The 13,270-nt window shown below is 39.7% G+C and overlaps 2 protein-coding genes and 1 pseudogene across 4 annotated transcripts in view; 2 read left to right on the top strand and 1 right to left on the bottom strand.

Annotated features, from left to right (window-relative positions):
- Window positions 1-13,270, bottom strand: part of LOC146578653 (uncharacterized) — a 563,460-nt pseudogene that overhangs the window by 212,708 nt on the left and 337,482 nt on the right.
- The window catches only part of LOC146578668 (low affinity immunoglobulin gamma Fc region receptor III-like), a 66,801-nt gene that overhangs the window by 40,741 nt on the left and 12,790 nt on the right, over window positions 1-13,270 (top strand). The gene's annotated exons all lie outside the window — the stretch shown is intronic.
- LOC146578670 (coxsackievirus and adenovirus receptor-like) lies at window positions 522-6,644 on the top strand. Of its 3 annotated transcripts, none has more exons than XM_085269092.1 (3): window positions 1,986-2,110; window positions 3,419-3,754; window positions 3,993-6,644. In XM_085269092.1, the coding sequence occupies exons 1-3, from the start codon at window positions 2,044-2,046 to the stop codon at window positions 4,157-4,159; spliced, it is 570 nt and encodes a 189-aa protein (XP_085125218.1). In that variant the 5' UTR covers window positions 1,986-2,043; the 3' UTR covers window positions 4,160-6,644. The 3 variants fall into 3 exon arrangements, 2 of the variants coding, with proteins under 2 accessions (XP_085125218.1, XP_085125217.1); XM_085269091.1 differs by having other exon boundaries at window positions 3,987-6,644; XR_014891516.1 differs by lacking the exons at window positions 1,986-2,110; window positions 3,993-6,644 and adding an exon at window positions 522-1,184 and having other exon boundaries at window positions 3,419-3,549.

The raw sequence follows: 13,270 nt of genomic DNA, 5'->3' as shown, positions 1-13,270 counted from the left end.
TTCTTCTTCAGCCAAGAGCCCTGACCAGCAGAGCTTTAAGAGTGGTTTAATAAACAGCTTTGGGATCAAATCTACATTCACACACAGACAGAGTGGAGTGTGAGGTCGTCTCTACACATCTACCTGTGTCTTTCTAAAACAACAACTAGCATACATGGGATTTTCTTGTCAAATATCTGAGCCTACAGCCAGAGCAATCAGGAATAAGTGCTATCGGCACTAATGTCACACAGATCTAAAGTGTCTCTGTTGTTCAGTCCTGATGATCAGCGGAGTGTTCAAGGGTTTCAGAAATCCTCAACATCAAGTCTTTAAAATGAGCTTTCAGCCTTTTAGGTGCAGTGATATGATTCATATGAGTCATGTGATTTACAGGAAGTGTTGCAGGAGCTGCATGCATTGCAGACAATTTGCTGACGCTTGCTTTTTCCATGTCTTCTCTGTGGGTGTTTCTTTGTCTTCACTGTAAACAGATCTACTGAGAGACTCCTGCACTGATGTTTCATAGGACAGTCCAAACAGTCTCACTGGTTCTTCATGAAGAACAAAGATTTGCTCTCTGTGGCTCCAACACAACTTAAAGATAAATCACTGACAGATTGGAAGTTTGTCTCTACCGATCCACCCTTTTTCTTTGAAACCAGTTGAAGTTCGTTTCCTGTAACTGCAGTAAGATTACATATGTGGTTAAATGTAGGTGGTTAGGTTCTGTTCTGAGTACTAGGATGTGTCTGTTAAAACAGGATGTCAAAGTGAAATGAGTCAGTTAGATCAGCGTTGTGGCATCAGCGAGTTCTCCCACAGATTAACTTGTTACATTCTATTATTTTTTTATTGTTTACTTTTTTTAACTGCTCATGTTAAATAAACATAAAGGATAGGTTCATCATAGTGTCCTGATACATGCTCAGTCATCCAGGTAAGGAAATCCAAAAAAGTTGACTTCAGTCGTCAGTGGCCTGAAGAAGTCACTTGGATGAGTGATGATATTTTTCTCCAAATGAAAACTTTACGTCCAGATGAACAGAATCAACTTCCTGGGACTTTATCAGGTTTTTCTTGACCTACAGAAAGAGCAGATGGATTATACCAACCTCACACTTTTTTATCTTTGTATGGATTTTTTTTCCATCCTGATGATCAGAAGAGAGTTTGAGGATTTAACAGGTCTCCATACAACAACAGTAAGTGTTTGCTGTGTTTTTCTAAAATCATTTTCAGTCTTTTAGGTAAAAAGTTTCAGTTGTCATGGTTACAGTTCAGTTAACATCACGCATAAAAAATGTTTTAACAGAAAAACTGTTTAAAAAAAGAGTCAGACTTTTAGATGAAACTAAGAGTCAGATCAGCAGAAATGTAGAAAATGGAAATGTCTGCTGTAACTACGTCACTCTGCTCCACTTTGATGTTTGTCATGTTTGTCTGTGCAGCTGAGATGAGTGTCACTCTGATTAAATAGTTAACAATATTCCTCAAAGACTTATTTTCATATTGATTCAGTTTGTCTGTGTGTGAAGGAGACACAAGGCTGGGTGGGGTCTGTGTGGACCTAATGTCTGTTGGTGTAATCCAGCTGTGACAGAGGCAAAGAAGTGTAATGTGTGTGTCAGTGTGATGTCATTACACAGCTACAAAGCTGGTTGGGGCAGGAGACTGAAGCTGTGAGCCTGAAACTTACTGTCAGAAACAAACATCTGCTTCAAAGACTGGAACACAAACTGTTCATACATGACGACTGACACATGAGAGGTTCTGATTAGTTCTGTGGAGATTGTTCAAGGTCTGAACACTAAAACTTTCTTTCAACTATGTCGCTTATTTCCAAATGTCCTACGGTGCGCCCCGTCATTATGTCACTCTGACGCGGCTTCTGTTTTAGAAGTCGGGTGTGTCTGGCTGGTTGAAAGAAAACGTTCTTTTTTTTACATTTTAAACTAAAATTTAAACTAATATAGTTAGATTTTAACCCAGGTTCTGCCAGTGAAAATACCAACAGACTCAGACATTTAGAACAAACTAAATCAGAACAGCGATAACACGGAAATGTTTGCTGTGACTGCATTGGTGTTCTCGACTTTGCTGTTTGTTTTTGTTTTGTTTGTCTCTGCAGGTGAGGTTTTATAATTTACTGTTATACAATATTTTCTTGTGTGATAAACAGTTTGCAGTAGAGTCATTATCATATGAGTTCAGTTTGTTCGTATGTAAAGAGACTGGGTGGACTCACTCAGTCTGATAAAGTCTCTTTCTTGTATATTATGCATGTTAAATTCACTTTTAAAGACATTATTTCATTTATACTCTTTGAAATCACCTCTTTTTGGTGCTTCACACTTTTTTTTCTGGCTGCCTGCTGTTCTATCTATCTATGTGTCTGTACGACACAAAATGGTGGATCGAGCAGTTGAGATCTGCAACTTTTGGCTTTATTTAAACCTTAAATTAAAACTAAAGGAGTCAGGTTGTCAGATTTTATTATCCGCTGAAAACACCAAAAATGGTTTTATATATATATATATATACATATGTATAAAGCGATCTAAGTGTCAGCTTAGCAGAACTCGAGAACACGGAAATGTCTACTCCAACTGCGTCACTCTGCTCGATGCTTAACAGCTAGAAACTTTCCATCTGAGATAGGAAAAGTGTCTTAGAAATGAGTCCCATAATAATCAGTATTGCAGATTTGTTTTCTTTGTGTTCAGGCTGTGATCAGCTGACCTGCTGCTGCTTCTGATGCTTTTCTGCTCTTTGCTGATTTTAACAGCTACAATCTGCAACATATAAGCAGGAGTTACAGGAGCCATCATGGCTGCTTTCTGATGTGCATGTACAGAATATTTAGTCAATGCAGTGTTTTCAGGGGAAAAACTTTTAATGATTAAGTGATTCTGTCCTGTCCTGTAGGACCTATGAATACAGAAATTATTGTTTTCATTTGCTCTCTCCCTCTCTTTCTCTTTCTCTTTCTCTTTCTCTCTCTCTCTCACACACACACACACACACACACACACACACACACACACACTTTAATCCAAACTACCCACAAACACTTTGTGTGTTTGCTTGTATTTGTTGATCTGTTTGAAATGTTTAATTTAAAATTAGCAGGTACTTGAAAAAAAAATGCTCCAATCATTTATGAATTTCCCATCGTGTGGCACACTTGGTACAGTCCAATCAGCACTTCCTCTATTTTTTGTGTTTTGCTTTCTGGAGCTTTTTTTTTTTTTTGTTCAACGGACCAGTAAAAGAAATCATTTTTATATAGTTTTGATCAGTAAGTTTTGCAATATACTGTACTTTTATACTTTTATAAACATTGACAGATAATATTGTTTCTGATTGACTGCTGTAGAAGTCAACAGTTGTACTTTGACCTTTAACCTCTCTGCTCTGTGCTGTTTTCCTCTTTCAGGCCAGAAAATCATCACAGCTGAATCTGGACAGGACGTCACTCTGACATGTCGAGCTCCAAACAACAACAACATAGTGGTAAAGTGGAGCAGAGCTGACCTGGGAGATGAATATGTTCTTTTGTATCGGGATGATCTGTTTGTTCCAGACGACCAGCATCCATCATTTGAGAACCGGGTGGATCTGCAGGACAGACAGATGAAGGATGGAGACGTTTCTTTGATTGTGAAGAATGTGACGATTAATGACACTGGAACATACGAGTGTCGTGTCGTCCAGGAAGTGGGAGGACCTATGACTCTAATCAACAGCACCGACCTGGTTGTCGTTCCTCCAGGTGAGTGAGTAGAGTTGAGTGTGTGTGTGATCAGAGGTGAAGCTGCTTCCTGGTTGTTGATGTTTGTTTCTAAAGATGTTGTTGATGAGACTTTGTAGAAAGCAGCTGGTCTGAGTGATGTGATCAGAGTGCAGTAGATAATGTCTGACAGCAGTTTGAAGAGGAAATGGATTCTGTTCTGTTCTTCACTCATCACCTACCTGACAGCTGACACCTCACACCTGTTTCTCAGCTGCAGGTCAGACAGGAGGAGACACAGAGGATGGAGGGAAGGAGGATGGAGGAAAGAAGGATGGATCTGTTGGACTGATCGCTGGTCTTTCAGTTTCTGCTGTGTTTATTACTATTGCTGTTGGTTGTTTTTTGATCTACAATAAAAATAAACAACAGCAGAGTCAGGGTTAATTCCAGCCTGCTGTTGGACTGTAACCTGTTTGAAATGTCAGCTTACCTGTGATTTCTTTGAAATGTCTCAGAGTTTTTCTCCTGCTGCTGTTCAGACTCTCAGACTGTCAGTGAACATTCAGGTACAGACAGATGATCTGATCATCCAGGGGCCTGTTCTTTGTACCTCGCTAAGTAAGGTAGCTGGATTTGATTGTTGACGATCTCGCGTGATCTTGGATCGTTCGGTTCTCCGAAGCTCATCCGGGACTTGCTGTCATAGCAACAGATCCGTAAGCGTAAACCTGCTCGGGAGCAGGATTACTTTATGTAAACAGGATTAGATCGCGGCGTATATTGCGGGATAGACAGGATCCTTTAGCTCAGCGCAACAGTGTGCTCATAGAGAGATATCGATTTTCCCGTGAGGGTATTATTCACTTAACCAACTTGTTGACGAGGGGGTGCAAGACCACCACCTGTCTTTTTTTGCTCTGCCCTTTTCTTGGTTGCTGTTATAAACAAACAAACAGATTATTTCAGGGTCTCTTTCCAAGAGACGAAAAGCAATATAAGTGATAAATATTACCATTCTGTAGAATATTCTTATATTTCCCTTTTACTTGTTCCCATGTTCTAGTGGGTCCTGTCGTGGCTCTAATGTGAAAGAGGATATAATGTAATATAATATAATATAGTGTGATATGATAAATCTACGGCGCAATATGGCAGCCTGGCTTCTGTCAGTCTGCCCCAGGGCAGCTGTGGCTACAACTGTAGCTGCCTCCACCAGTGTGTGAATGTGAGAGTGAATGAATAGTGGCATTGTCATGCGCTTTGGGTGCCTTGAAAAGCGCTATATCAATCCACTCCATTATTATTGTTATTATTAAATTACTTACGAGTTTAATTTGTCAGCAACTTTCTGCCAGCCCTCTCTCCTTGCTTTTGCAGCCTTTGCAGTGTTCCCTTGCGTTTTAATTAAACTCTGAAACTCCTGAAATCCCTCACTCAGGAGTTCTTGCTCTGCTGCCGAAAAATACCGAGCGCGCTCCTTCGACATTTGCGCCGACCAATCAGAGGGTTGCCGATCAATGTTTCTACTCTCGATGCGTAGCCCCTTTTACGACACCCAGTGATCTCACATTACTTCATCCAGCTGTACTAATCGTCAACAGCAGGTGTGTTCGGGGAACCGGATTAGCGAGCTCAAAGTTAGCGCGATGATTTGATCTTGGATGTAGTAAGCGACGTACGAAGAACGGGCCCCAGGAGACAGACATTGGTTTGATGATAAATTTCTCTGATTATCATCAAACCTGTTCAGACTGTGTCAGTGCGTCTCTGTGCTGTCTGTCAGAGACTCTGTGAAATACAGTGTTTGTTCATCTTCACAGTCACCTCTTCTGTGGAAACATTTCGGAAAGCTCTACCTTCCCCCTCAGACACTTTATTTTTTTTTTGTTTGTTTTTTACCTGGCAGGGGCAGATCTAGAAGGGTGGCATGGGATGGCAAGTGCCACCCCAGTTTTCCATATGACAGTGTTGTTTATTGAAATAAGATAGCATTAACACTTTGAGCGTAGTTACAGTCAACAGTGAATATAAATGCTAAAACTGAATATATTGCATAGTGTTTTTTCTAAGGACAGCGCGAAAACAGTAAAGAAAGAAAAAAAAGCCACCTCTTTCCTATTGGTGGAAAAATGCGCCATGTCGACCATTTTTTTTTAAAAAGTCAACACGTGGGATTTGGTTGTTTAGGAAGAGGGAAAGTTTTTGGAGCGACAGTAACGGCAGCGAGACAGAGCGAGGGAGGGAGAGAGTTTTTAGATGTGGGAGATTTGTGACGTTTAGTGTGGAGTGTATACTTAGTGTGTTGTGTAGTCGTTATTTTGTTTTGTGTGTCACTGAGGGCACTAATGAATGTCACTAAGGCACATTTGCAATGTAAACACTGAGTAGAAAGTTTTATGATACACCTCCTGTTGTCAGGCCTGCAGGTTTAATACTCAATACTTGAAATGTGCAATTCACTTGTATTTTTATTTTTATTCCTATTTATTCTATTTATCCCCTTCGTATATTTTATTTATATTGTCTCTGTATTTATATATATGTGTGTGTGTGTGTATATATATATATATATATATAAAAAAAAAAAACACCCAGCACGCCCCTGCGGGCGGTTTATCCTTCAAGCTCGGGTCCTCTACCAGAGGCCTGGGAGCTTGAGGGTCCTGCGCAGTATCTTAGCTGTTCCCAGGACTGCGCTCTTCTGGACAGAGATCTCCGATGTTTTTCCCGGGATCTGCTGGAGCCACTCGCCTAGCTTGGGAGTCACCGCACCTAGTGCTCCGATTACCACGGGGACCACCGTTACCTTCACCCTCCACATCCTCTCGAGCTCTTCTCTGAGCCCTTGGTATTTCTCCAGCTTCTCGTGTTCCTTCTTCCTGATATTGCTGTCATTCGGAACCGCTACATCGATCACTACTGAATAGGATGAGGGACCTATGGATATATATATATATATATATATATATATATATATATATATATATATATATATATATACATATATATATATAATATTCTGTAACTCTGTAACTTCTGTCGGTGCTGTGCTTTTTTGGAAATCGAATTTCCCAGAGGAACCCACCCGAGGGATTAATAAAGTTCTATCTAATCTAATCTAATCTAATCTTATCCCTGTGCTGTTCTGTCTTTTGGTGGACAAACTTTTTTTACTGGCACACATCACTTGTGGGGCATCTTATTGTGACACCTGATTGTTCTCTCATTTTAGTTTTAGTAATATTTTTAAGTGGTTGTAGAAAATGAAAAAAAAATGGCAGGTGTAGTGGCTGCATTTTTAGATAAATAGTTGTATATGTTTACAAAATGTACAATTTATATTTGCAATTCAAGTTATAAAAATTTACTCAACATGTCTGTGTGGTTTTTTACAGTAAAAAAATACTACTAGGATTTTAAGTTCTTTGTGTGATTTCAGATCAGTAACACTAATGCAGTATGTCAGTGAAAAAAAAACAACTAAATTCAGTTGAGCTGAAAAGAATGAAACCAAACGAGGCAAGGGGAAAAAATAAAATGAAACAATTTGAGGGTGAAATACAAACGTAAACTCAAAAGGAGTCAGAAATGGTCAGTTGTATTTCAGACCTCAGAGGGTTAATCCAACAAATCATGAAAATTTTGGTTTAAATTTTTGTTCATGACAGTGCAGATTTCTGACATTTTGTGTAATTTAAGCTGTAACAATGTGACTGTTTTCTAACAAAAAACAGTGAAACTTAAGTTAGACTTGTGTTTGTAAATGATACACCCCATGTTGTGTAGCTTTCTGGATTTTATACTTATTGGGCTACATATTTATTATACAGGCTATAGAGTACATAGAATCAAAACTCACATGTTTTATGTTAACTAAAGTGTGTAATTATGTGGGCTACAGACAATAATTACGTTATAGACTATATTTATATGAAAAACATGTATAATTACTGCATTTGAATCATTATAACCACATGTAACCACCTGCATATGTGTTTGAAAAAAAGGCTTTTATTTTGCCACCCCATTTGATTTCTTTGCCACCCTCATGCCACCCTAAGACAATTTCTCTAGATCCGCCCCTGGAGGGAACTACTTCCTCGTACACCTTTCATAATCATGTGTGAAATACGGCTGTATAAATGTGTCGCAGCCCATTGGCGTGCACACTCACAACAATGGTTGAGCATAAATGGAGTGGACATATTTTTCCTCTAAAGAGGAGGAGAGGACTGCATTATTAAGTGATAAGAACAAGTAATCTGATGTCCTGTAATCATTATGATGCTATAATTTGAGACAAAATAAAAGATACAATGAATAAAATACATTTTTGTACAGAGTATCGAATCAGTATCGTTGATACCACCCTGAACTCTTTGAGGCCTTTTTTTCTTTTTTCTCTTCTGTTGCTATTTATTATAGTAGACTTATATGTTCAGTACTTATGTTTTACTATTTCTGCATTTTGTTAACCTGAATTACACATAGGCCTGTGTGTTTAACACAGGTTTGGAAGGAGAAGCTAAACCTGTTAATGTTAAACCTGCATTCTTTCTAATGACCAGCAGGGGGTGACTCTGTTCTTTTACACGTGATTGCAGTGAAAGAACAGAGCCACTTAGGGTTGCCAACTCCCTGAAAAATAAATAAGGGACACCTCGTGGCCAGGGCCGGGCAACCCAGTTGTCTTCACCCTTCCCAGTGTGGTAGCTCTTTTTTTGTGTGTGAAATTATTTTTTAACCATTTGACTTGAACTTGATTTAAGCAGATGCATATTCTTTGTGATATGACCATATGGGAAACAAATGATCATTTAGCCATTTATTTTTAGCTCAAAATGACAACATTAACACAGTAAAACAGGTCTCTCTCTTAAACAGAAGCCTGTCATGCTTAACTTTTGAGAATATAAGTAAATCTTTCTTTAAAAGAACTCTGTCCTGCTTAACTTAAAATTATATAAATTAATAGAAAACAATGGAACGAAAAATATTCTTGTAACAGTGCACATTTAGTGCATTTAGTACAGTTGGCTTCAGTTGAGGTATTATTTCAGCTTTTCTAAAGCTAATCAGCTGCTCCTGTTTGTAAACCGGCTTGTTCCCATGATTACACATCTTAACTCATCATCATTATTCATCTATGTATTACTTTTATGTATTAGTGATCTATTTGTTGTAATCATCTATCCTTGCAGTTGTTTATTACACAAAATAAATTATATTATTACACTTCTGGCCACATAGCGCTGATATTCACTGCACATGCCCATATTAACCTTAACCAGAGGGTTTAAAAAAACAAACCAGTGTTTACATACCATATCTGCTTCTGCCATGGCCTGGCGGACAAAAAATTGGTAAAGGGTTCCCCGAGCTTTCACGCCCCTCATGTTCTTCATGTGCCCACCAATAGAAGCATGCCTATGGAAAAAGTGCGCCAGCACACAGTGCAGTGCGCTTTATAGTGCACTTTTCCAGCCAGGTGTTTTCCTTTTCCCATTCCTCCCTGTACTTTTGCAGCCTTTTCTTTTCTTTCTCTGAGCGAACAAACATTGCTGCTCTAATGCTGGGCTTACACTGTGCGATTTTTGGCCCATTTTGAGCCGATTTTTGAGTCGTGCGACCGATTTGGTGATCGGCCCAATTTTGGCCTTCATCGTGCATCGTGTAGTATACGTGGGGTAACGAGAAGCGATTAACACCTCACGACCAGCTCCTGATCATCAATCGCTCGTGAGGGTGTCACCGCAGCTGCTCACGCGCAAACACGTAAACGTTGGTGAAAAAGACGTTGCAGCACAGCTGTGCAGCGTGTGATCTGGACACAAGCGATGGAGGCACAACTTGTAGAACTTTGGAAAGCTCATCCGAGCCTTTTCCATGTGGCATCACAAAATTATCACGACCACAACAACCGTGAAAATAGTTGGATTTACATTGCTGCTCAATCACAGCTGCCTGATCAATGTTTTTCATTAGCAATTTAGCAAAGTTGATGGTGGTGGTGTGTCTGTGTGAGTGAAAGACAGAGAGAGCGAGCGACAGATTTTCTGTTATAACCTTCATTTTATGGACGCACAGTGTGCCGTCCGAGACTTGCACCGCAGTGTCGGCGTTTGTTTCCCTGTTGGCCATGCTTGTTGTTGTGGTCATCGGTTGTCTTCCGGTATTTTCTCCGTAAGCGACCTTTCCTCAACCAATGAGATGAGCGGTAATCTGACTTGTCATACTCGAATTGTCATAAGTGTGCTGTCAGCTCATTGGTCACAAAGCAGGAGAGGGGCTGGGAATTATGTTTTCAAACAAAGTGTTAATTCCATTAAAAGTTATAGACTACTTTTGATTCTCACTGTATTACGGGACAAAGTGCGTCCCTTATTAGCTCAATACGGGACGTGTACTTTTGTTTCTAAATACGGGACGATTCCGTTTTTTAAGGGACGGTTGGCAACCCTAGTTTCACAGCAGATGAGTTCAGATAAGAAAACAGCCATAGTTGTTATCGCTTAATCTCTTTACTGTGCCACTTTACAAAAAAGAAGAATGTTTTGCAATAGCTTTAGTGCAATAACATAAAAGCAATGCAGTTGTTGTGCGTGTAGTAATTTGGATGTGTTTCATTCTACAGAGACGGATTCAGTGGTAGTCTACCAAGGAGGGAGAACTGAAGACGTCAGTTATGGCCAGACAGCCATCAGAACAAAGAGTCCCAGGTACAGCTGCTCTTTATCTTTAACTTAGGACAGAAACAAGCTAGCTGCTCATCCTGTTGCCATGCTAAGCTAACCACATCCTGGCTCAACCTCAAACCGCATCCCAGTTCACACTTAATCAGTCTGAACTGGGAATGTTTGTGATGCAGAGAGGTGGAGACTGGAGGTCTTGATTAAACTACAAAGCTTGTAATCATGTTTCCTGTTGTTTGAACTGTGTATGTTTGTGTTCAGACTTTAAACCAGAGCCAGACGTCGTCTACTGTTCACTGAAGTAGTCCACCAGTCCAACCACTAACGTCCAGCTGCTGGTCTCTAACTGGTTCATCCCAGCACCTCAGACTAGAGGACATCCACATGTTACAGAGATTTTTATAAGTATTTTCATCTTGGTTGAAAAAGCTAAAAATCACCAAACGAAACTTTTTTGTGTTTCCTGGATTTCTGCAACATCAACAAATTTTCGCTCTCACTTGCATTTCTCACGTGGGTCTCTGGGTTTCTAAAATACGTCCTGTGGAAATTTTGATTTGTTGCTGTTTTGTTGTGGCTAACCGACACCCACCTGTCTGCAGAATACAGTGAAAACCAAAGAGCTGCAAACAAAAAAACAGGATCATCATGCTTTGGTTAGAGCAGCTTCAGTACAGTAAAGGTGTCTGTTTGATGTCAAAGACTTTTTTCTCACCTTGAAACCAACCAGCAGCAGCTGACACAGAAATTTTTTTTTTACAGAGCTGAATGGTTTTGGTTTCTGCTAAACTTGAAGCTCATTAATTTGTGACTCTGACGACTTCTTGACTTTTGTCACACATGTATTTTAAACTAATTTCAATATTGAACAAAGATAACCCAAACCTGGAGTGTTTGTTAACCTTCTGACAAATGTAAAAAAAAGAAAAAGAAAGACAGAAATGAGATACCAGTGTGTGTTTTCGTTTGTTCCATTTTTATTATTTTATTTTCGAAATTTATGAACAATGTTTTTTTTTAATCCTGAAGGAAAATGTCCCATCATCTGTTTGTACCAAGCTGAAACATGCTTGGATTGTGCAGCAGACCACTGATCTGAAACCCACCAGCAGGTCCGTCTCTGCCCAGCCCCAGGCTTCAACAGGACTTAGGAGGCCAGGGACGACCTGAGCCGCCCCAGTGTTTTGGCGCTGGATCACCGCATCTGACTGCTGGTTAGGGACTCTGTCTCCCGTCTTTCAGCCCTGTTAACTCACCACTGGACTCCTGCCCTCCAGAGGGGCTCTTCATTCCTGGCCTTTTCAGTGGACAGGTTCTGTCTCATACACTTTTGAAGTGTGAGATGGAAAACTTGACTTATTTGGCTGTGGCTACAAAATACACATTTTCTGAACGCAGAAAACAAAGAATAAACAAAGTGCACTGAGATGCTTGAGAACAGGAAATGTGTGTTTGAGAATGAATAGTTTTAGTTTTTATTTTATAGTTTATTTATAGTTTTTATTTCTGAATAACATGTAATTTTGCTCTCGTGGTGGAAGTGTTTGCATGATATTTATTGTTTCCCATCTCTGTTCTTTCTTCAAAATTATCTAGCGCAATGTTTGATTCTGTCCTCATGATGGCACTGTTGTTTCATTATTAAAATTGTAGGACTGCAGAGGTATAACAGTGTTTTAGAAGTGAACTGCACAGCCCCAAGTATTCATCCAAGTCATTGGATCCAAGTGTTCCAATCACTTCCATAGTGACAGGAGTGTAAAACTTCCTCTCTACTAAATATTCCACAGTCAGCTGTTAGTGGTGTTATTACAAAGTGGAAGTGAATGACAGCAACTTAGCCATGATGAAGTTTGCCATATAAAATCATGGAATGTGGTCAGCACAAACTTTCTGCAGAGTCAGTTGCTACACATAACCAAGCTTCATGTGATCTTCAGATTAGCTGGAGAACAGTGCATAGAGAGCTTCATGGAATGGGTTTCCATGCCCGAGCAGCTGCATGCAAGCCTCACCAAACTCAGTGAATGGATCATATGCAGTGGTGTAAAGGATGCCACCAGTGGACTTATTGTTACTGTTATTGTGCTCTATAATAATAACACCACAAAGACAGACAGGAGAATGAGCTTTAGGAGTCCATGCACATTTAAAGAGTCACTGTGTCCCCTCAGCTGAATGCTACTGACACCCTTCAACGAATATGCTTTGAATTATGTTCAACTTTTTGGTAACAACTTTAATACCCCTGGATTAGTGGCTGGAGCCCAGCCTAAGTTTATTGTTCCAAGATAAAAATGTACGTTCTGTTGTTGCAAAGTGGGAACAACAGAAATTCAGACTAGGTTACAGAGTGAGGTCGTTCATGATTCAAGATTCGTTATTTGTCACGTGCGTGGTTACACAGGCATAACACGCAGTGAAATGTGACGTGATACTCTCCTCGACTGTGCAAAGAAAAAAGAGAGAGAAGACAGATCTTTATATACAGGGAATGGATATATACAAAGAGGAAATTATGTGCAGCAAGTGGGTGGGTCATGTACATTATATAAATAGAAATAAAATAAAATGAAACAATCTGGAAATTTACATGGTCGTTGCATGTTGAGGTAGCATGAAACTGCTGAATGAGTAGCTGCAGAGCTCAAAACACCAACACAAGAGTGCTGGGACCTCACAAGGTTGGGTTTCTTTTTTTTTCTCTTTTTTTTCTCTTTCTTTCTTTTTTTTCTCTTTTTTTTTTTTTTTTTTTTTGTGTCCCGTTTGGATCTATAGCCATCAGAATTGTTGTCTTAAGGCCAAGAAAGATGCCAAGCGGATTTATTTTACCAAGTGGATCATCATGGCCTTGCCATATTGG

This window comes from Mchenga conophoros, linkage group LG3, assembly GCF_057382185.1.
Source record: "Mchenga conophoros isolate Kocher_MC1m ecotype Shallow Benthic linkage group LG3, M_conophoros_male_GT1.1, whole genome shotgun sequence".
Lineage (NCBI taxonomy): Eukaryota > Metazoa > Chordata > Actinopteri > Cichliformes > Cichlidae > Mchenga > Mchenga conophoros.
The sequence above is the reverse complement of the archived record's forward strand: the minus strand, read 5'-3'. Positions and strand labels throughout refer to the sequence as shown.